The 24,567-nt window shown below is 38.1% G+C and overlaps 1 protein-coding gene across 1 annotated transcript in view; it reads right to left on the reverse strand.

Annotated features, from left to right (window-relative positions):
• Positions 1-24,567, reverse strand: part of LOC124882870 (ankyrin repeat and BTB/POZ domain-containing protein BTBD11-A) — a 252,363-nt gene that overhangs the window by 77,632 nt on the left and 150,164 nt on the right. The window contains exon 2 of the mRNA XM_047389489.1: positions 16,029-16,178. Within this exon, the coding sequence (XP_047245445.1) occupies positions 16,029-16,178 (150 nt within the window). The remainder of the gene's footprint in view (positions 1-16,028; positions 16,179-24,567) is intronic.

Raw genomic sequence — 24,567 nt, forward strand, 5'->3', positions numbered from 1 at the left:
TTATCTGTTCTGAGAAATGGGTCAGACTGTGAAAGATTAGGAATGATGATGTATGGCAAAGTGGGGAAAAAGTATTTTAACTCTAATAAAAGGAAAAATGAGACTACCTCTGATGGACTCAAGATGAAATTTAACACCCCCTCCTGTGTGCAAAACTATCCCATTATCCCATCTTCGCACAGTGAGAGTGGGATAATGGAGCAGAGAGAATGGGAAGATGTCTCACTTGCAGCAATAAAAAGCAGAGATGTAAATGAAATTTTGCAGGAATGCTGTAAAACATTTACTCTTAATTATACTTTTGGTATTTAAGAAACTGAAACTTGGGTATGGATGCAAATTTCCAAGATATTCTTAACCAAATACAAATTTTTTTTAACATCTCTGTTGTCAGGCTGAGGCATGAATAAATGATTTATTAAAAGTACTGAGCTAAATGTGAAACAAAACCGATGAACATCTTTTGCATTGGACGTCTACTCTTCATTTTCAGACACCTGCAAACTTTAAAGATTCTCACCAATGTCTGTCTTAAAACTTGGCACAGGGGCAAATTCACTAAGCTGTGCGATTTGCGCCACTTTTGTCAAATGTTTACGTGCACACTGCAGATTCCTGTCGCAGATCGCATTTCAGACATGCTGATCCAAACACGTCAGTTGAGTCCAGCAGATCCAAAGAATTCACACCTGTTTTTTGTGTCAAGCCACAGCAGCTGCAGAAGCGATCAAAGAGACGGTAAAAAATATTTCCCCACAGTAAGCTCCTGTCCTTAGGAGGTGCTCCTCAAGGTTTTTAAGAACACATCCTGATCACTTCTCTAAATAGAATGATCAAATAATTACGACTCAGTTTGTATTTAAAGTCTGGGTGGTTGGATGGTTGTTTGTGCCTTAAACCAGAGATGCCAAATTCATTGGGGTCTTAGCTGAAAACATTTTCTAAGCTAACAATCAACCTTAATCAAGTGTTTTTGAAAAGGAAGATATACTTTAACTTAGAAATGTTTCAATATGTCTTATGTCAATACATTAATGAAGAGTATAGACACTCAACTTGTTTTCTTATTTTGATTTCAAAACAAACATTTTACTATAAATATGATATTACAATAATTAATACTATATAATAATATTGTAAATACCAATTATCTCTAAAATAAGATATCAAAACGTATTTCCCAGACCTCTTGTTGACAGCATTTTTCCACAGGCCTCAAAAAATAAAAATAACTCAAAGAAAATCCAAACTGAGAGTTGGAAATTTTAAAATGTTCACCAAAACATTAATGAACATATAAATTTAAGACCTAAATAAATGCCAAAAAAAACCCTAGTATGAAATAGATGGTAATATTTTAGATTTTTTAAGCCAATTTTGTTTATCCATAACTCTATTTGTGAACTAATTTGCTTCAGTTTCTTTGCATGTGTGGATTACTTGTGTTGTTGCAGACATCCGCTGTAAATTTCACATAAATAGAAATATTAGAAATATATTTACTGAGAAAAACATGTTCAATATTTCGTTTACCTGCTTTATGTTTATAATTTTGACACAATAGTTTTAAGTGTTAAATTTACCTAAATAAACGAAGACAGTTACCAAAAATGTAATTTATCCTTTACCTTTCAATGAAAAGATTCCAGTTTAATTTAAGGTTATTTTTAACACGTTTAAAGTTTACCTGTTCTTGTTTTTATAAAAAGCAAAAACAGGTAAAATATTTAGCATATTTAAAGCATATTTTTCACTAAATTAAAGATGAAATGGTAACAGTGCAGCAGTGTTTGCTTTTTAACCAACAGCTGGAATGGCTCAGTTTCTGCCTTTCTCATAATAAAAGCTACCTGATGTTTCAAGTTTGTGCTGGTAAGGTTATTCCAGCTAAAGAACAATAACAAGAAACCAGAATTATGAGGTGAAAGCACAAATAAAACTGTCTATTACCAAGAGCTACATCGCAATGCATCAAAAGTTGGTCTAATGTAAGATCTTTCCAGGATTTCTATGAAGCAGGAACTCAAGCAACAGGAGAGCCTCGTTGTTAAAACCCTGCACTGTATTAAGGTTTTTTTTTTTCTTGACGGAAAGCTAATGGTTCCTGAAAGGTTGATTGTTCTACCTGGTCACAATATGTCAGTTCAACATCCCTGGATCCCTTCAGCCATACAGAGCATGGCACATAACTGAAAATAAAGGGAAACAGTTCTGCTTTAGGGCGATACAGAAGAAGAATAGGTCAAATCCCAGCATCTTTAATTCAAACAAGTATAACTACAACTATAAATATGCAAGTAAGATAAGAGGAGAGATAATGTTGATCTCAGAGATAAAACCCTTGGCTTCCCCACTTCTAATGGAATCAAATTATGGACATAGTGATGAATGCTCTTCTTCAACAGCCTCTTCTATTATCCATTAATTACCAAACAAGTCGAGCGTGAAATTGCCCCGGCAATCAGCTCTGTGAGGCTGCTTTACTTTCAAGCCGCCCTGTTTAGAGTTCAGATTTTGAGCTAATAAGTTACAAATGATTTTGGTGAAAACAACTCAGCTTTTGAACGCTTAGTGCGGGGACCTAGAGTGTGATGATCAAATACCTCCATCCTGCTGCTGATTTGTTGCAAACCTTTTTTTGCCACACTGCAGCTGATTCATGCAGCGTTTTCACAAATTTTCTCTTATTTTAAGCAATTATTTTGAGTAATTACTTTAAATCAAACCACAACTGGATCCAACATCATGCATCTGAGCAATCATGGACAATCTTTTTCTTCCTCTGCAGTTTCACACATGCACTTTACACCTAAAAATTGCAGACCTGAACTGTTTTCTAACAACAGGAAATACAAGAAGAAACACATTCCAGATGTTTTGCTGCTGGATCCACACACAAATCACATCTATCCTAGTTGTGATTTGCTCGCATATAGCTCAAATTTCTTGCACATTGTCTGCACAGCATCTAATTTAAAAAGCAAATAGCACTTACGATGCCCTGCATATGTAAGCAGGTCACAGTTGTTCTTGCTTGAATTCCAAACATCTAATCCAGAGTTTCAACCAGATGAAATCTGAGGACGCACCGCAAAACCCACAGGGATGTCTAACTAAACCAGCAAGCACATTCAAATGGAATGTAAGGTTTTGGGTCCTTTTTTAAGCAACTTTGGCACTGTATTTTTATTGGATAACTCAGGGAATAATTAAAAGAAAAAACAGTCCCAGGGATGGAATGTTTTAAAATAGATTAATCTTTCATTGTGGCAGCATAATCACACAACCTTTCATTTCATAACTTTTATTTAGAGGGGAGAAATTAAGAAATAATTGCAATTCCAACTGTGAAGCATAGGAGGGGCAGCATAATGCTGTGTGGCTGTTTTGCTGTATAAAAGACTGATACACTTCATAAAAGCCCTGCGATGGACGGGCGACCTGTCTAGGGTGTACCCCGCCTCTCGCCCATAGACTGCTGGAGATAGGCACCAGCTCCCCCACTATGGAATAAGCGGTAGAAAATGACTGACTGACTGACTGATTTTAAGAAAATCCCCAGTGCCACAAGTGTTAGCACAACAATATACTTTACCTATAATGTATAAGTAAACATGGAGATTTATAGTTAATCTTTTCAAGTTGATTAGAGAGTATAGGAACTTTTAACCGGTGAAGGAGTAATTCAAAAAGTTAATTAATAAATATTTACACTTATAAACGACTGAATTATTAATTGTTACTGTAAAATAAGTGCCATTACTGCTAAAAAATACAGAAATATAATCAATATCTCTATAACAGGAATTCAGTTTCAGTGTGAGTTTGAACATTTATTGAACATCTGTCAGGATTTGATTAGAAATCCATAACTTCCTGTTTCCATCGGATATAATATGATGTGCGATAGAAGTCTGTTTCTCTTTGTCATTCTTCAAGCTGGGAAACACAAGAGAGCATAACAATTTATTAAGTTTTGTAAGATACCTATGTAAAACATGAAAAAAATCCATCAGAAATCTAGCAATCACAAATGCTTAAAAGTGCTAAATTAAAGAGAAATAAATCTCTCCAAAAATGTTTAAGAGAATAATTGAAACCCTACTTACGTTAAAAGCCAAAGGGAAAAGGTGAGTATTTAATGATGTCTTTAAATTATTGGATATGTATCCTCAGGCCCTTTACATAAGTTCACATTAGTCTGCATATAAAAATTATTTAAGGGTACAGGAAGATCCTGACAGTTTCCTCCAAATTTGGAGTTTTAGACATTGCCATAAAGTGCTATTTTTATTTTTTCTTCATTTTCTTCCATGAGGTTGTTCTTTTTAAAGCAATCCACCATGTCTGGGGTGCTTTTTTTGAACATTGATTCTTTTTTTTGAACAAGGTCATCATATTTTCTGCCAGAGTCACCTTTTTTCATCCTGTGTGTTTGAAGAGCAGGACACATTTCACTATTAATCAGATATAACACTACTTTATATCTGTCTGAGAGATGTAATAACAGCAAGTATTTATTTATCCACAGTGCTCTGGGAGGAAAATTGCCATCTTATATCTCATCTTTGCTGCTCTGGCCCATATTTTACCTGTGACAGGGGAAGACTGATAGTTCAGGAACTCCATACCAGGAATGAATTATGTATCACTGCAGTTTATCTCAGCCCCACACATTTTTTATAGCAACAATGACTATACATGACATCCTCAAACTGTGTTCATATTGTCAATACCTTCTTAAGTTGTAGCTTTTCCAATTGCTAATCAATAATTTCAGTCTTTTAGTGTAATAGCAGGTTTCTAAACAGATCACAGCATTTTCCTTGTAAAATTAATGTAGCTGTTGTGTTAAAAATATCTTTTGAAAATAAAAACCTTTAAGCATGCATTTAACATACTTTCCATTAAGCCCACATTTCTTAATTAAAAATGTTTTTGTATTAGTCTAATGTAATATTCTAATCTTAAATGTGTTTTTATTCGCTTTAAGCAGAAAATCATCAGAATTAACACAAATAAAGGCTTGAAAACATCAGTTTAGTATGTGAAATTGATCTATATGATGTGTTTAACTAAGTTAACTGAGTTACTTAAAGAAATAAACTATGCATAGTATTCTAATTTACTAAATATGACTGTATTATATATGTATATTCTCCATAAGTGGAGCTAACATTTTTGAGAACTTTGCACTCGACTATGAGTTTTTTTGTTTTTTTTTACCAAGGACAACTAACAAAGTGAACACAGCTAACCCTGATGTCATCCAACACCCCATTCAGGGTGCTTTTAAGCGGGAAACGTTTGACACACATGCAAGAAGCGCTGCAGCATTTTCCCTCAAGGTGAGCCCAGAGTGACTGCCAGGTGTCTGTTTCTCCAAACATAGGCTGCAAAACCAAAGTACAGCTATTTTCACACATGCTGGATGATTTTGCTGTCTTTGAGAGAACGGTATTGGTATTGTAGACCTATGTATCTCCCCTAAATTTAAACTCGACTATGCTGCCCTTTGAAGCTGCTTTAAACATAATGATATTAACTGAAGGCTCATGCCCCAACTATCAAAACAAGCAGATTAAACTCTTATCAAAGCTGTGACTGTGTGAGAATGTCAGTCATCTTCTGCCGCTTATTCCATAGTGGGACGCGGGGAAGCTGGTGCCTATCTCCAGCAGTCTATGGGCGAGAGGCAGGGTACACCCTGGACAGGTCGCCAGTCCATCACAATGTGTGAGAATGGTAAATGCAAATTTATTTGAGCAAAGTTTGGTTTGTCATGACTCAAACACTGATTACTGCTTCTACTAACAAAATTGTACAATCGTCTATGAAGGAAAATATAGCAGTTTCTTTTCAATTTAGTAAACACTATAAAATATATCACCAGAAAGAGTAGTCACACAATATTCTTAAATGAGTCAAGCATTTTAATGTAATATTTCTGTATAAATTACTTACAATGCTGGGGGAGGAGTAGTGAACAGGAAATCATGAATAAAAAGAAGAAATGGGGCAAATAGTAACTGACACTCTTAGTGCCTGAAAATCTTAGGTATTTGGTGTCCCTGTCAACATTTTCCTTTAAATATTGTTTGAATCAACACATCAACTCTTTCACATTAGTTTGTGCCTTGTTTTAGGAGGTAACCCCTTAAATTTAGCACATGCCAGCTATAGTGGTTTTAAACTGTTAGGGTTGATTTACATCTCACCAAATTCCATTAATAAGGAGGGTTAATTCTAAGGCTACAAAAACAGATTTTCTAAAATCTCTTGCAAATAGCTAAAGGTTAACTTGGTTTTGAGAATAAAGATATTCAAAATTAGATAATTGAAAATGTTTGTATTTGGCAGAATTTATAACTTTCTCAAAATCCTGTACTAGGCTACGATAAACTAAGGTCTTGTGCTAGGTAAAGTATTATAAATCAGATCCACTCCTACTACCAAAAATAACTGCTTCATTTAAAAAAAAAAAAACCCCACTGAATTTCACATGCAGCACCATTACATATATATTAAAAAGACTGATAAACCCAAACTGCACTTCAGATGACAAGCAAACAACCCTTACAGTTTGCATAAATAAAGGTCTAAATGTGCTGACTGTGTCTAAATTGCAAAGGATCAGCTTCAGTAAATCTTCCCTCTCCTTTGCAAAAAGGCAGATGGAGTAACATGCTGGAAGTAGGTCTCTTGATGCAGTCCTAATGTACACTTGCTAAGCAGATGCACATTCATGTTATTCAGTGATTCATTAACTGAAGATCAATCTGTTCACGAAAGCAACATAAGAAGAAAATCATGCCAAAGAATCCACTCAAATCCACTAAACTTACATGCAAACAGTTTGTGTTAGCTTCATTATTTGAATGTTTCACTCTGGCAGCATTTGAAGGTGAGGAAACCCCACAGTTCTACAGAGACTGTACTTCTGAGGGCAACACACGTTATTAAACTGGGATAAAATATTAATTTGATCTTATTTTTTATTTGCAATTAAAGATTAAATAACAGCTTGCTGCATCTTTTTTTTTTCCTTTTTAAGCATCTAAAATGTCTTAGCCCTGTTAATTTTGTGTATCAGGCCATATTTCAAATGGCATCTTTCTTACCAATTATTCAAAATATACTTGTATAAAAATCAAAAGTGGTTTAGTAAAACTGTTTCTCACATTATGCAGGATTTAACTGAGATTGTGTTTGTATTTAATATGCAGTTGAGTGACTGCTAGACACTACAAGTTTGTACATATTAATGATTACTGTTGCCTGGAAACAGCTGAGTAGAGGCTGCTGGTGCCCTATTAAACAAATAAATGTCAGATGATTTTCAGTATATTTTCAGTTCCTAAACTTATCACAGGCAAAACATGAATTTTAAGGGACTGCCTGTAGCAGCAGTGACAAACTATGACTTACTGTGGTTGCTAAAGCTTTAACTATCCATTCACATCTTTCTTCTACAAACCACCAAACTGTCTTGTAATCTTTAAATGGATCTTAATTAACATTTCTCCAGACCTTCTTAAGGTCTTTCAAGCTTTTCTTTTGACTTTTGCTTCTTTTTCTGCGGACAATTTGGGAATATAGTGGAATTACAGACATTTGTGTCACTTTGAATTGGATTTCCATTTCTTGAGGCTTAGAGACTATTTGTGTTTCCATCTAGATGCAGATTTGATCATGAACATCTGGCACAAATGGCATCCTGGGCACACCCATTATTTTTCTCCTTGTTTGGGTTGCTTCTATAATACAAACATCCATAGAAACAGTCCCAGTTGAGAAGATATAATATCTTCAAATATTCAAGTTGAGAGTAGCTAGAAGAAAACAGGATGTTACAGAATAACTTGCATATCATCCCAAGTCAACACTATGTTATTGACGGGTCTGCCTATCTTCAGCACCAAAAATTAACCTGGGGATTACTTTAGGAAGACCAAAAATTGCAACTTGTAACGGGAAACTGGCAGAATTATAAATCAACAATCTGGGGCCGCAAATTAAGCAGAGACGCCCAGACTTTTCCTCTCCCCAGACACCTCCTCCAGCTCCTCTGGGGGTAGCCTGAGGCGTTCCCAGGCCAGCCAAGAGACATAGTCCCTACAGCCTGTTCTTGGCTCTCCCCTGGTGGGACGTGCTTTGAACACCTCCCAAGGGAGGCGTCCAGGAGACATCCGAAACAGATGGCCGAGCCACCTCAACTGACTCCTCTTGATGTGGAGGAGCAGCAGCTCTACTCTGAGCTCCTCCACGATGGACACAAGTAATTTTTAGAAACATGGCTGTAAAAACCCTGCCTTTGCATGGCTTGCTGACTAACTATGGGTGTGGCTGGCATGTCTTCCTGTAACACGCTGCAGAGGACATGATTTTAAGTTCATAATGTTTTCTTCTATGTTATGTGTTGCCACAACAATCTTTGTGTGTCTGAATGATTCATAACTTGGAGTTAAGAGGCTGAAAAAACAAGCAAAAATACAAAAGAAGGCCAAGTACTGGACTGATTAAGTAAAAAGGTAGTCAAATACACAAGAAACTTTAAAAGAAAGGCTAAAGATCTGTTCTTCCAGACCACTTTAAAAGATTACAAGAGAGTTTGAGCCTTTAAAAGATAAATATAAAGAAATGAAGGATGACTCAAGACTTTTGAAGCAAAGTACTTTTTCTCCTGATATATTACATCATGATTTACAAACTGCTTACAGGTCAAAGATGGGACTTGAATCCTTACTTCAGTTGAAGTACAATGATTTATCGTTCTATAAGGTGCTTTAAGCTTAAAGCAAGCAGGATAAATGAACAAGTACTTGGCCACAAATTGTTCACACATCTGTGGGGGACAGCCTCATCTAATATCAGAAACACGAGGAGGTGTGAGAGTTAAAGCATTTTGCTTCAAGTAGAGATTAAAAGCCTCCGAGGCGATGACCTTGGATTTAAAGGTTTCCCCGGGCACGAATTATAAACAGGTGTCAGAACAGCTGTAACACAAAGGTTACCAGGCTGCTGTGTGTCAGAGGGAAGCCAGAGGTGTGGAGGGATGGATGGGTAGCGTGGGACAGCAGAATGATGGTGGGTCGGGGGCCAAGACACCCCATAGGGAGCGGGAGTGTTCATTCCTCCACTTTAATGTTGCTTTGTGGAAAAAAGGAGGAGTAGCTCCCTAAACTCAAACTTATAATTATTTTAGGGTGTATTCACACCAGGAAAGTCCTTTGGTCTGCTGGTTTGGTCCGGACCAAAAGCGAACTTTGTTTTTTTCATTTGGTGCGGTTTGTTTCCACATTGTACTTTTTCAAGTGAACTATTACTTGTAAACAAAGCCACGCGGGTGACGATCATTGTTCCCATTGGACAGAGCGCAGACCCGGAAATTTAGGAAAACAGCTGTAGAAGTGCTGCGTGCAGCACCTCTGTTCTGCATATTTGTGCCGTTATTACAGCTTCAATATTATTGTGAGAATGAAGAGCAGCTCATTCAACACAAATTTGAGACGTTCCATTTGTAATTCTGGAACCCCGTCGGAGAATGCGTGCTGAACGCCGACGTTCTCTACGGGTCTTGTCCCACAACAAGCAATTAGCGTTGCTAAGCAACACACAGCTTATCAGATATGATTACCTTACAACACACACCTTTGCTACCGGCTACAGTGGCTTTTTATGTCCAAAGACACGTACGCTTTTTGTAGTTGGTTCGGATCGGGGCCGGTTTGTATTCAGACCATAAGTGAACCGCACCAGAGTCCGTTTGGAAGCGGACCGAGACCACCTCAAAAAGTGGGTCTCGGTCCGGTTGTTTGGTCCGGACCACGGTTCGCTTGAGTGTATTCACACTTGCACAAAAGATCCGCTTTAAACGGACCAAGGGGGGAAACAAACTCTGGTCCGTTTAAAGAGGACCAAAAGTGGCCAGTGTGAATACACCCTTAATGACCTGGGATGCTTTGCAAAGGATATTCAGTCTATGTTTTTGTTGCATAATACTTTATGACACTAAAAGACGAAGTACATTCACGAAGAGAGAAATATTGAATGGCAGAGCTTTCTGTGAACCAGAACAAAAAATACAATTATATAGAGGCACTAAGAAGCAGTTTTGCAAAGGTCTGGTTTAACGTGAGTACTCAAAGTTATTACAGAGCAAGCTCTTTGTCAGCTTTTCCTTTTTGAATAAAAAGTGGTCATACATTTCAGGAGGAAAAAGGAAAACAGCATTGAAACATCTCTTTAAAAGTCTGCGTTGGCATCAAATGCCAGTAAAGGTTCACCAAGTCCACTTCCATAACAACTGTACGTGTCTGGGATTCTGCTTTTTATTCAGATGCGAAAAGAAATCACTTGTGATAAAACATTTTGTAGTTAAACAGGGCACCATGACTTTTTGAATTGGAAATATGTTTTTTTTGCCTCAGAACAATGCACTTGTGAACAAAACAAAACAAAAAAATGTAAATTTTCGGTTTTTTCCACCTTCATTTAGTCTCTTTATCGGAAGTTCACTGCTTAAAATATTGTCAGGCTTTAGTTTATTTTGATATGTAATCAAAATGAACTTAAACAAAATAATTTTGTGTTTTTCATTAAGTTGAGGAAGTTGATCAATGTTCAGTCTTTAACAGCCAAAACCATAACTGCTCTACCTCATTCATTTGAAATGTGCAGACTGCTCTAAATAGTAACTTTATATACTTTTTCCGTTTTTTTGGCATTTAACAAAGAGTCAAAAAATTACAAGTAATAAGCAATAACAACTGATGAGAGTTATTGCCCGAATGCTTGCACCCACAATTGTGACATCTTGGCAAAAGTACATGTACGACCACAAGCCTAACTGCTACAGAATTAAACTTTTCACGTCATCTACTGCTTTCTGTTTATTAACAGCATCCCTTGACCTTGCAAGCAAAGCTGGTACCCAGAATGTAATACAGCATTCCCCAGATATTACACAAAAACTATTCACAGAATGTAATAAAATTATTGAAGGAATTTACACCTAAATACGAAGAAACAATTTTGTTGAGTGAAATCTAATTATGTTAGGTGAACGTATTTGCATTACTGTAACATAATTACCACGGTTCAATCCAACTATATGTGTAAGTGTAATTGTTATGAACTAACATAATTTCCTTAAGCCATTTAAACTTATATATCTTTATGAGTTACTTAATTTTAAAGGGTAGTTGCAATTGCTTTTAAAAATAGTACAGTGAACAGTTTAATTATCAGAATCAGAATCAGAATCAGCTTTATTGCCAAGTTCGTGCATACAAACAAGGAATTTGACTCCAGTACACTTTGCTCTTTTGTTCTGTTTTTGCATTACAGAATATACAAATTTACAATTTACAATGTACAATATACAGGTCCTTCTCAAAATATTAGCATATTGTGATAAAGTTCATTATTTTCCATAATGTCATGATGAAAATTTAACATTCATATATTTTAGATTCATTGCACACTAACTGAAATATTTCAGGTCTTTTATTGTCTTAATACGGATGATTGTGGCATACAGCTCATGAAAACCCAAAATTCCTATCTCACAAAATTAGCATATTTCATCCGACCAATAAAAGAAAAGTGTTTTTAATACAAAAAACATCAACCTTCAAATAATCATGTACAGTTATGCACTCAATACTTGGTTGGGAATCCTTTTGCAGAAATGACTGCTTCAATGCGGCGTGGCATGGAGGCAATCAGCCTGTGGCACTGCTGAGGTCTTATTGAGGCCCAGGATGCTTCGATAGCGGCCTTTAGCTCATCCAGAGTGTTGGGTCTTGAGTCTCTCAACGTTCTCTTCACAATATCCCACAGATTCTCTATGGGGTTCAGGTCAGGAGAGTTGGCAGGCCAATTGAGCACAGTGATACCATGGTCAGTAAACCATTTACCAGTGGTTTTGGCACTGTGAGCAGGTGCCAGGTCGTGCTGAAAAATGAAATCTTCATCTCCATAAAGCTTTTCAGCAGATGGAAGCATGAAGTGCTCCAAAATCTCCTGATAGCTAGCTGCATTGACCCTGCCCTTGATAAAACACAGTGGACCAACACCAGCAGCTGACACAGCACCCCAGACCATCACTGACTGTGGGTACTTGACACTGGACTTCTGGCATTTTGGCATTTCCTTCTCCCCAGTCTTCCTCCAGACTCTGGCACCTTGATTTCCGAATGACATGCAGAATTTGCTTTCATCCGAAAAAAGTACTTTGGACCACTGAGCAACAGTCCAGTGCTGCTTCTCTGTAGCCCAGGTCAGGCGCTTCTGCCGCTGTTTCTGGTTCAAAAGTGGCTTGACCTGGGGAATGCGGCACCTTTAGCCCATTTCCTGCACACGCCTGTGCACGGTGGCTCTGGATGTTTCTACTCCAGACTCAGTCCACTGCTTCCGCAGGTCTCCCAAGGTCTGGAATTGGCCCTTCTCCACAATCTTCCTCAGGGTCCGGTCACCTCTTCTCATTGTGCAGCGTTTTCTGCCACACTTTTTCCTTCCCACAGACTTCCCACTGAGGTGCCTTGATACAGCACTCTGGGAACAGCCTATTCGTTCAGAAATTTCTTTCTGTGTCTTACCCTCTTGCTTGAGGGTGTCAATAGTGGCCTTCTGGACAGCAGTCAGGTTGGCAGTCTTACCCATGAATGGGGTTTTGAGTGATGAACCAGGCTGGGAGTTTTAAAGGCCTCAGGAATCTTTTGCAGGTGTTTAGAGTTAACTCGTTGATTCAGATGATTAGGTTCATAGCTCGTTTAGAGACCCTTTTAATGATATGCTAATTTTGTGAGATAGGAATTTTGGGTTTTCATGAGCTGTATGCCAAAATCATCTGTATTAAGACAATAAAAGACCTGAAATATTTCAGTTAGTGTGCAATGAATCTAAAATATATGAATGTTAAATTTTCATCATGACATTATGGAAAATAATGAACTTTATCACAATATGCTAATATTTTGAGAAGGACCTGTACACATATCTAATAGAAAAGGTGCATTTGCAACATCTGTATGCTTTTGTTCTGTACTCTATTGAATGTTCATCAGAGAAACAGCCTGGGGGAAGAAACTGTCTTTGTGGCGGCTGGTTTTAGTAAACAGTGCTCTGTAGCGACGGCCTGAAGGTAAAACTTTAAACAGTTCATGTGCAGGGTGTGTGGGGTCTGCAGAGATTTTGGCAGCTCTTTTCCTGACCCTAGACCTGTGTAAGTCCTGGATGGAGGGAAGGTCAGCTCTGATTATTCTCTCTGCAGTCCTGATTATTCGTTGCAGTCTGGACCTGGCCTGTTATGTGGATGAGCCAAACCACACTGAGATGGATGAAGACAGGACAGACTGAATGATGGCAGTGTAGAAGATGACCAACAGCTCCTGTGGATGCTAACACTCTAGAATGTGCTTCATATTATGTGACAATGATTATACCATACTAGTTCACAAATGATTGCTGGCACTTTGATTACTTTATTTGAGGAGTGAACCCAAGTATTCATGCCAACTACCTTCTTCACTCATGGTTTCTCTGCTGAACGGTCTAACAAAAACTAACACGTAATGAACACATAAACATGAGAAACAACAGACTAACAGACTAAAAGAATAATGCTAAACAAGCAAAGAAATGATTAACAATACACTTCAACTCTACCCAAAATCCCTTTCCTGGGTCACGTGACGGACAGTTACCCGCAGCGGCATGCTACAATACAGCATACAGGCTAAACCTTCAGTGTCTGTTATGTGTGTTTAAAGAAAAACACCTAAGGACATTTCTTAAACCCTTAAGCCCGAGCATACCGGGATGATTAAGCCCCGCCCACTTTTCTCCGGCCGTAAAACTGGTTAAAACACGGTTAAGTTTTTATTTTTCTAAATATCTCGGAAGATGAAGCTTTAATGTTGATAAATCAAGTCGTCAAATTTGTTTTACACAAATTCTTTCGGTTTTACAGCACTTCAGAGGTCCAACCGGAAGTGGAGTTTCTTTTGGGAAAATGCTTTTGTACACAGACATAGTATGGTCCGCCCCCACTTGACCAGCATGTACGGAAACTGGAGACCCTCACCTTTCGAACGAGGTATGTCATGTGTTTGCTCGACGTTTCCCTGTGGCGTAATTTCCGTGCGCAACTGTTATAAAATCGGCATTCTCAGCTGCTTTGCGCACAGGCGTTATTACGCACAGCTGTAGTCCAAATCAGCTTGTTGTTCTGCTTCAGCTGTGTTTTCTTTTGTTGGATTTCTTTTATAATAATGGCGCAGAAGAGGCAGATGACCGCTCTGGAAGCATTGGGGGAAATTACCAGGTTGAGCGATATTGACATAGTGGATTCTTCAGATTCAACTGTGGATTTTGATGAGGAAGAAGATGAGCAACTTCTTCTCATTCACTCGATTCATAAGTAAGTAATACCGTTACTTTTTATTTCAAGCGTCTTTATATTACATGGCGTCCCTCCCCCCACTCCAGCACTACATAGAAATACATACCTGTCCTGTATGGTGACTGACTGAAAGCTTGTTATGAATTTGTTTTATTATTTACACTTTACCAATTACTCTACTGTTTTATAACATTGCTGTTTTGTGTTATTTGTCTATTTTTGGAGTACAGTAGCAAATAATTTATCATCTTGTGAACAAAAATCTTAGCTATGAACTAATCAATTTCTATATTTTTACAGCCTATATTTCTATTTCTATATTTTTTTTATACATAACTGCTTTTTGCACATTGGTTGACATTGTTTTCCATTGAAAATTATTGTTTTCAAAACTGACAAAACTATACAATTCAACTTGTTTTTTATTCATTATATTGATATTATGCTCTGCACAATGATACATTTTGATGATACACAGGGTAAATGTCATGCCCAAAGGCTATGTCGTATGCAGAATGACTCCTACAATGGTAATCAGTACTTTTATTTGACCAGATTCCCTTTTATGAGGTGAAAAACACATTCGGCACAGTTTTGGCACATTTGGCTAAATTGCGCCGAAATCCCAGCTCCGCCTGCCACATTGCCCACTAAAACCTTTGTGGAACATAAATGCTTCAACTAATTCAGTCCAAATGTGCTGCAGTTATAGCCAAGATGTTGATGAATACAACCAGGGGGTTCTCCTAGAATTTCCAAAGGATTTTCATGGTGTTTTGCAATGTTTATTTAGAAACAAATTAAGGCGAGGGCCAAAAAATAGAATATTTTCTGTGTTTAATCATGCATAAATCAGACATAGTAACAGTTGCAACAGTGGTTCTGCTAAAATATATTCATTTATGTCTTACCTTTACACAGGTACCAAACGTTTGCATGTAGTCCTTGTAGTTGTGGAGCTATACTTGATTTATTTAAGGTATGTAATTTCAGGAGGGAATTGCTCTAAAACCCCTTAGGGCTTAACAGGTTAAGACTGGATTCTTGGATTCTGATCAGGTAGCCATACAAGCTCAAATGGCTGTTGAGAAATCAGTCTACAATATACATTACACATTACTGCCGCCTACTGTTTTGGAGGAGTAAGCAGAAATGATTTGCATACTTAACCCAATAGAACTAAGTTATTTGGTCCGATCCAAACTCAGAACGTAACATGTTTTAATTATGTTCAAATACAAAGTATAATTTTATTAAGTACAAGCTAAATGTTAGACTTAAGATAAGGTAACAGACTTCCAGTTTTCTTGTTTTGAGTGTTGAGCAGCGAGAAATATAGTGCAAATAGTTGCCTCTTGGTAAAGTAACAAGGCATGATCATAAGTACTTAAATGAGCATTAGTTAGTTCACACAGAGAGGAAAGTTTTAAGTTGTTCAAAAAAGGAGGAATTTACAATGGTCAATACTAAGCTTGACTTCCTCATGAGAATTTCCATCTGATTTTCCAAACTAATATCGCTCTGACTGCTTGTTAGCTGCAGGGAAGATGCTGACTCATTCCTTTAAAGCAAAACTTAATGCTGTGTCTCCCACGTAAAAAAAGAAGAAAATTACACTCACTGAGCTCTGCGATGCTGCCCACTCGAGTCGCCAGCAGCGATTGTTCGAGCGTACGTAGCTCGGCTTGGGTGTATCCATGACCCTCGCTGCCTCTCCCGGAGCGCTGCTGGTCTCGGTGCAGGTTCAAACTTTCTGGCAGGCTCAGCACACCTGAAAGAAACACAGAGACAGAGGCCATGGCTCATAAAGAAGCTAAACTCGTGTTTAAGTAGGAAATTTAGTTAAACCAACTTCTTTTTTATTAACCAGTGTCATGAAATACCAGGGGAATACAAACTGCAGTGGAGCAGCAGAATTGCAAATCAGGACTTTTAGATAAAAGGGGAAAAACAGACATGGGAGTTAGGAGATCCACATTTATTTTTCTCACAAGACACAGTTAGGGGTAAACATTAATGATTAAACATAAAATGTAGGGTTAAAAGCATAGAGGTCACCCTATTTTTGGTTAAAAAATAACCTAGCAGAGAGAAATAACATCAAAAAACAGATTTAATCCTTTTCATCTGATCATATTTAAATAAATTACCTCTAAAGTTGAATTTGAACTTATGTTTGCCTTCATCCTTGTCTTGTTTTCCCCTTCATTACCTGAAGTGTAGTTGAGGAAACAAAGCTCTGATCTGCATTTGTCATTTCTATGATTCAAACGATGACCTTGGAGAGGAGGTTTTCTCGTTTTTTGTGTGTTTGGAGCTGTATTCTGTATTTTTCCCCTTAGTTGCAGCAGATTATGTTTGCGGACAAGAATTAAGCCATTTAGGGGGCCATTATTGCAGCAAGGCCTTGTTTAGTTGCAGAGAATGAATGTGACAGATTGATATTGAGTTTTTTTTGCTACCGGAGAATGGAAAACAACACCACACTGAGGGCTAATCCTAATGACACAGCACTGCAGGATAAGCCGGTTCTCAACAAACAGTAATTAAAACATGGGGGAACAGTCCATTTGTCTATATTTGAAGCCAGAATTAAAGACAAAAGCCCATACAGTTGGACAGAGAGCCACAGACCCAGGAGTCTGAGTTTTTCTTGAATAAAACAAAAAGCAGGATTCCATTGTCAGATTCCTCCCACATTATTTCTTCCCAGAGTGTCCAGCCTGAGAATTCCAGTATTCCCAAATCAGAGCTCCACTCCCTCTTATTCCCACAGCCTTTCTGGGCAGGTTGACTTAATTTAGAGCTTCCAATAATTCCTTTAACAGCTTTTTTCCATTGCTGTTTGACCGCTAAGCAGTATCCGTAGAGCAGCTATTATTTGGATGTGCTTTAAAATAAATTCCTTGGGAAAAATATGTGAAAGAAATGGAAAGATTCAGGCAGTAGTAATGTAGTATGTCCATATTCTCAAGAGTAGACTTATTTCAAAGGATGTAGAAAAAGATAACATTTAAGCAGTACTTAAATTACTACGCCATGTTCTGCTTAATGGTGAAAAACAAACCATTTGGTGCTATTGAAAAACATTTACAAAAATGTAAATTCAAAGGCAGATAAGGCACTCAAATCAGCTATTACATACATTAAAACCAAATATTTACATAAACTCTATAAGACAGTTGGGATTACCAAACTTATTTAGATTTGCTAAATGCCACGATATAGGAGAGAGGAAGTTGTATAACTTTCTTTAAAGATTTATATGTACTTAAACAATTTAGAAGAGCCAGATGATGATGTCTCGGTTCTGTAAGACTGATGTCTTTGGACATTAATTCATGAATATAATGTCTAAAATGTCAGAGCTGCACAGTCACTTTTCTTAAGGATTTTTAAACACAAAACTGGACAAATTTATGTTGCTAACTCTTAAGAAAGTGCTTTCTTCTAAACAAAAATTTGTATAAAAATAGATCTAGGGCCAAATTGCGAGGGTATGCATTTAAACAACAGGAGTACCAAAAAAGAAAACGATTTCTCCATCTTTAATTTTCTGAAGCAATGGTTTTCACACAGTTGGTGTGACTAACATGTAAACTACAAAGGCAAACTGTTAGGACTATTTTTTCTACGATGTTTAAACACTAAAAACTTTATTTCCACCTCAATAGCAAAGTAACAATATAGAGATCTATTTCCCTGGTTATCTTAAGTTTATAGTAAACTAGAAATGTTAGCAAAGCAAGTTGTGTGAAAATATTTTCAGATTATGCTGATGTTTCCACTTTGTTGTCTTCCCAGATCATTTTAAATTTAAGCATTTGGCCTTAGACTCTTAAAGCAAATAATGATTTATGAGGACTGAAAGATGAAGCTAACACTCTCCCTCAAAAAACTGGACATCTGCAGACGTTATGTGGGCGTTTCAGGTTAGCCAGTCTTTGTCCAGATTTAACCAAGAAATATTTTTTGAAATTGGACTGTCTTTGGCCTATAAAGTCATATCTTAAGTTAGCCTCACCAAAGATGTTGAAAGTAGAAGGAATATATAATATTACTTTAGATTGTCAGCTTTCATAAGTGGCTCAAAACATCCCCAGGGTGGGAATGAATTATGGTATCAAACATCCTGCAGTGCTTGGCTCCATTTTGTAGCAGAAAAAGTTGGTTATGAAACTGCAATACTAAACAAAGCATAGATGTGATATAAAAGCTCATTTAGACCTCAATAGCTGTCTTCGTCTACATGTTTAAATTGAAGATGAAGCCTTTGTCTTCTGTCTTTTCAATAGAGGTGAACATGAGGAGTTTCATTCTGCACTGAAACTAAAGACTACAACATATTGAGTTTGTCTTGCTGCAGTTTGTTCAGTAACGTAAATATCAAGAGAAGGCAGTTGAAGCCAAGGTTCTGACAGAAGACTTCAAAACCCCTCAGGGCAAACAGAAAATCAGTTGTGACTTCATCTTTATCTCCTTTGCCACAGTGAGGCAAAGAAATCTCCTGAATGTCCGCAGGTATCCAAAATCACTGAAATCACATTTATGTCTTCCTCTGCTAGAGATTTTGAACTATGTAGATTGAACTTTGAAATAAATTTCACTGTTTTCTGTAATCACAACCTCCTATCATCAGTGCCAACCAGATTTAATCTACTTCTACTTTGTTTTGTTCTACCAATTCAAAAAACTATGCTTTTAAAGTACCCACGGGGTGCAAGTGAGTTGTTTGCTGAATTATTCATCCAGACAGATCAAGACATATAAACAAGTCCACAGCTATCTCTTTCCCCACCTCCCACTCACTCTATATGTTATCTCACTAACATTTAGCTTTTCCAGAAAGAAAAAAAGGAGGAATAGTTGATCCTGGGTAATGTTTATGTAATAAACATCAGAGGTGAGAAAAAAATGCCAGGCTGGCTCCTTGAAGATGAAGGAAAGTGGAAGAAGATGGATGGAATAGGGAAGGCTGACAATAATGACAGATAAGAAAATGACAGACCCCGAGTTTTATAACTGAATATATTTAATGTTTGATCTCTAAGGCAACAGGATGAGCTCAGTGAAATATTTACATCTATTTGAGAAATGGTCTAATTCAACATAAGCAGCTAAAAATTGTTCTCTCTTATTTGGGCAGGCTTTTTGCTGTCAAGAAAATGAAAATAGAGACTGTGTCATTGGGACAAGACCACTTCAGAGCACCACGAGGCGTAAAGGAATGCCTGTAGTGATTTCAACAGGAACACTACCACTCATGTCATCATAAATAATGTAGGGGATATTGAGCTCAGCAAGCATACACACAACAGGAGTAGTATTCATGTAAAAATGAAAAATAAACTACATAGCCTAAATTAAAGCTGGTAAAACAGTTCTCATGGTAGGAACATACCATGCAATAGACCTTGCTGCTTGAAGGCTAAAGCCTCTGCCAAGTTAATGAACCAATCTTATAGCCAGATTTTTTAAGGATGAGTGGATAGTTATTTAAGGAAGAAAATATCTTTTTCTCCTGGCACAGTTTTTTCACACATTTTTCTCTGTGAGATGAAATCATATATGTAGGCAAGAATAGTGCACTGATTGCCTGGCCACATTTAAAATAGGGCCTACATCAATGTATCGATCCCTTGTCTGGGAAAACTGAAACCGGAAATGCAAATGACCTAACTTAACCCCGCTACAGCTGCAAGTCAGAAAACCAGCTAGATTTATAAACACAACTGACAGATAAATCATTTTTTTACATGGTGCTCATGTGTCTCCCTTGTATATTGCCGCCCTGGACTAATGCCCATGTGGCCCAAACCAAAAATCCAACTCCTGAGTACTGATGGATGGCGCCATTTGTTCTAAAGCATTCCTCTATGAACCTTACATGGGTCAGTAGACCAATTGTCTTGTACTACTACAGATTGTATGTTGGTACAATGACAAAAGACAGTCAAAAAACACCGGAATATTTTAGCAGATGGGCAAAATCACAATGTTAACTATTATTGCAAAACCAGTCAATGTCGATGCATTTCTTTGCATTATATGGGTCCAAATGCAAGATGAGCACATTTACAAATAGAATAGAATAGATTTCCTAGTTGGAATTAAAAATGCAGTGCGTTTTTGGAATGATTTTTCCAACATTTTGGCATCTGAGCAGATATGGAATGCACCATAAAAGCCCAAGCTATGAGTTTCAGTACTGGCAAACCCATTAGGAGGAATTTCGTATGAATAAAGTGTCTACATTTTATTAATAACTGAATTAACAAACTTGTCTGATTTATGTCAAACTAACACCTGGACTAATACTAGTCTATGGAGGAATTTGAGCAAAGTACATTGACAGTTTCAAAGCTGAAACTGTTGCTGTGTAGAAATAACCTTTTTAAATCAAATTTCTATTCCAAGATAAAGATGTTTAAAAATAATTCTTTACATTTTATAGTATCTTTGCAAGTTATGTGAAAAAAATGGCTGGCAGGTTGGCATTATTCAGCACTGCAAGCTGCCAGAACTGCAAAGCTTTAGATCCCATTGTTTATTAAATAACCTCAAAAGTCTAAGATTATCATTATCCATTAGCCCGAAATTATTTTCATGAATTTAAAACTTCTCTATTCAGTCCAACACTGGAGTCAGGCATAAAAAAATGGGAGGATAATCTGTTGCCTGGCTAGCTTGATTGCAACTAGACTGTTTCTACAACTTAGCATTGCGAGCTGCCAAAGCTGCAGATGCCATAACTGTCTAAACTATCGTCAGACATTTAAGTTGGTAAAGAAAATGTTTGCAAGCAGGGGTGCACAACTACTTAGTTTCTGAGGGGTATGCGGAAACATTACTGCTGTGCCACACTAATTTGGAGATCACTGCTAACTTGGTCAAGCGATCATTGCTCATACTGGAACGAAGGTATGTTTTGATAAGCTTCAGCTTACTAAAGGATCTCACGGCAGATGCAACCGTGAGAGGCATGGTCAGAAATAAGGGCCACTGTCAAATTTGGGAACACCAATCAAGATTGTCCTGTATGATGAAAGTTAACTTCTCAAGAGCCTTGTAACCTCTCAGCAGACAGCTTGCTGGGTAAATTTTCTGAATGATATCTCTTGAAAAGTCACAGGTAGTCGGGGCATATGTGGTAACTGATTCCTCCAGCTCAGCTTTTGTCATGCGCTCTACTTTAGTGATTAATTAAAATTTATCTGACACAAGCTGAAGATTGGAAAACCTATCAGACAGATCTAGCTGGACTGTGTCAACAATGACATTGAAAGCCATGCATTTAAAGTGCCTTTCAGGTTCTTTTTCGTGATGACCAGTGCTGGCATTGTCATCTTGGAACCTCTTTTGCCTCCTTAAACGTCTCTCTTTGAATTCTGGAAAAGCATCCATTTTAATGGCTATCCTGCGTGCAATGTCAAGTGAGTTCTGAAAGCCCTCTTCTCCATACTCTTTCTCTTTCAGAGAATCGATTCATCTAATGGCTATGTCCATTGACACATCTGCTGCTTGTAGTGCCTGGCCTGCAAAGTTGATCTCTGACAATAAGTCATACCAAACTAAGAGGCATACAAGGAACCCCCTAGTTACAATCTCGTCAGATAGTGACTTTGCCTGACACAATTTTGCTGTCTCTTGCCACTTCTTCAAGCTTTTCTAGTCCATCTAGAATCCCCCCCAATGGGAAACGTACAGCTTTGACACAGTCTAGCTTTGCTTCCCAGCTGGTGTCACTTCTGTGTGATGTTAACAGATTCCGTGATAATATCCCACCTCTTCACAGAAGACGAAAATATGGTGTACAATCTTTGAAGAGTGCCAACAAAGGTAAGACACTCACTGTTGGATGAGGCTGCATCATATAACAAAAGGCTCAGGCTGTGACTACAGCAGGGGATAAATGGTGCCTCTGGACATCTGTGTTGTATTAAAGATTGGACACCCTTGTTTATTCCTCTCATATTAGAACCATTGTTGTAACTTTGCCCTTTTACAATCAGCCAACTCCAAACCCAGACTAACCAGAACCTCTGTCAGTGTATCTGTGAGGCGTTTCCCAGTGGCTTCCTTCACAGCAGTGACCCACAAAAGACTCTGTAATAGTGACCTTTTTCTTCTCAACTGTATGAATGTATCGTATGATAACTGAGGCCTGCTCTTGCTTTAAAATATTGGGTGTGCAGTCCAGTTCCACTGCAAAGTATTTGGAAGCTTTGATCTGAGCACAACTTTTAACTGAAGAGGAACTCTCTGTCCTAATTGGGTTTTGTGACGGACCAATGTGCAGAGAAGAACTCTTGAAGCACGAGGTTTGCAGGTAAGACGAGTCTTTAATGTTCATGGAAGGAGACAGACAGGGTAGCAAGCGTGCACACAAACACAAGGAACCAGCCATGAACAAAGTAAACAAAAGGGCCTAAATACAGAACTGAACAGCAGGGGGAACCAATGACACACGAGACCAGACAATCAGGGGAAAACACAGAACAGGTGTGGGCTTGCGGTGCAGGGAGACAGAAAACAAATGACTAGACCAGGTAATTTAACAAAAACTCAAACTCAAGTACCGTACTTTCCGCACTATAAGGCGCACTTAAAAACCTTTAATTTTTTCAAAAAATGACAATGCGCCTTGTAATCCAGAGCGCCTTATATACAGGTCCTTCTCAAAATATTAGCATATTGTGATAAAGTTCATTATTTTCCATAATGTAATGATGAAAATTTAACATTCATATATTTTAGATTCATTGCACACTAACTGAAATATTTCAGGTCTTTTATTGTCTTAATACGGATGATTGTGGCATACAGCTCATGAAAACCCAAAATTCCTATCTCACAAAATTAGCATATTTCATCCGACCAATAAAAGAAAAGTGTTTTTAATACAAAAAACGTCAACCTTCAAATAATCATGTACAGTTATGCACTCAATACTTGGTCGGGAATCCTTTTGCAGAAATGACTGCTTCAATGCGGCGTGGCATGGAGGCAGTCAGCCTGTGGCACTGCTGAGGTCTTATGGAGGCCCAGGATGCTTCGATAGTGGCCTTTAGCTCATCCAGAGTGTTGGGTCTTGAGTCTCTCAACGTTCTCTTCACAATATCCCACAGATTCTCTATGGGGTTCAGGTCAGGAGAGTTGGCAGGCCAATTGAGCACAGTGATACCATGGTCATTAAACCATTTACCAGTGGTTTTGGCACTGTGAGCAGGTGCCAGGTCGTGCTGAAAAATGAAATCTTCATCTCCATAAAGCTTTTCAGCAGATGGAAGCATGAAGTGCTCCAAAATCTCCTGATAGCTAGCTGCATTGACCCTGCCCTTGATAAAACACAGTGGACCAACACCAGCAGCTGACACGGCACCCCAGACCATCACTGACTGTGGGTACTTGACACTGGACTTCTGGCATTTTGGCATTTCCTTCTCCCCAGTCGTCCTCCAGACTCTGGCACCTTGATTTCCGAATGACATGCAGAATTTGCTTTCATCCGAAAAAAGTACTTTGGACCACTGAGCAACAGTCCAGTGCTGCTTCTCTGTAGCCCAGGTCTGGGGAATGCGGCACCTGTAGTCCATTTCCTGCACACGCCTGTGCACGGTGGCTCTGGATGTTTCTATTCCAGACTCAGTCTACTGCTTCCGCAGGTCCCCCAAGGTCTGGAATCGGCCCTTCTCCACAATCTTCCTCAGGGTCCGGTCACCTCTTCTCGTTGTGCAGCGTTTTCTGCCACACCTTTTCCTTCCCACAGACTTCCCATTGAGGTGCCTTGATACACCACTCTGGGAACAGCCTATTCGTTCAGAAATTTCTTTCTGTGTCTTACCCTCTTGCTTGAGGGTGTCAATAGTGGCCTTCTGGACAGCAGTCAGGTCGGCAGTCTTACCCATGATTGGGGTTTTGAGTGATGAACCAGGCTGGGAGTTTTAAAGGCCTCAGGAATCTTTTGCAGGTGTTTAGAGTTAACTCGTTGATTCAGATGATTAGGTTCATAGCTCGTTTAGAGACCCTTTTAATGATATGCTAATTTTGTGAGATAGGAATTTTGGGTTTTCATGAGCTGTATGCCAAAATCATCTGTATTAAGACAATGAAAGACCTGAAATATTTCAGTTAGTGTGCAATGAATCTAAAATATATGA

The sequence above is a fragment of the Girardinichthys multiradiatus genome, chromosome 17, assembly GCF_021462225.1.
Source record: "Girardinichthys multiradiatus isolate DD_20200921_A chromosome 17, DD_fGirMul_XY1, whole genome shotgun sequence".
NCBI lineage: Eukaryota > Metazoa > Chordata > Actinopteri > Cyprinodontiformes > Goodeidae > Girardinichthys > Girardinichthys multiradiatus.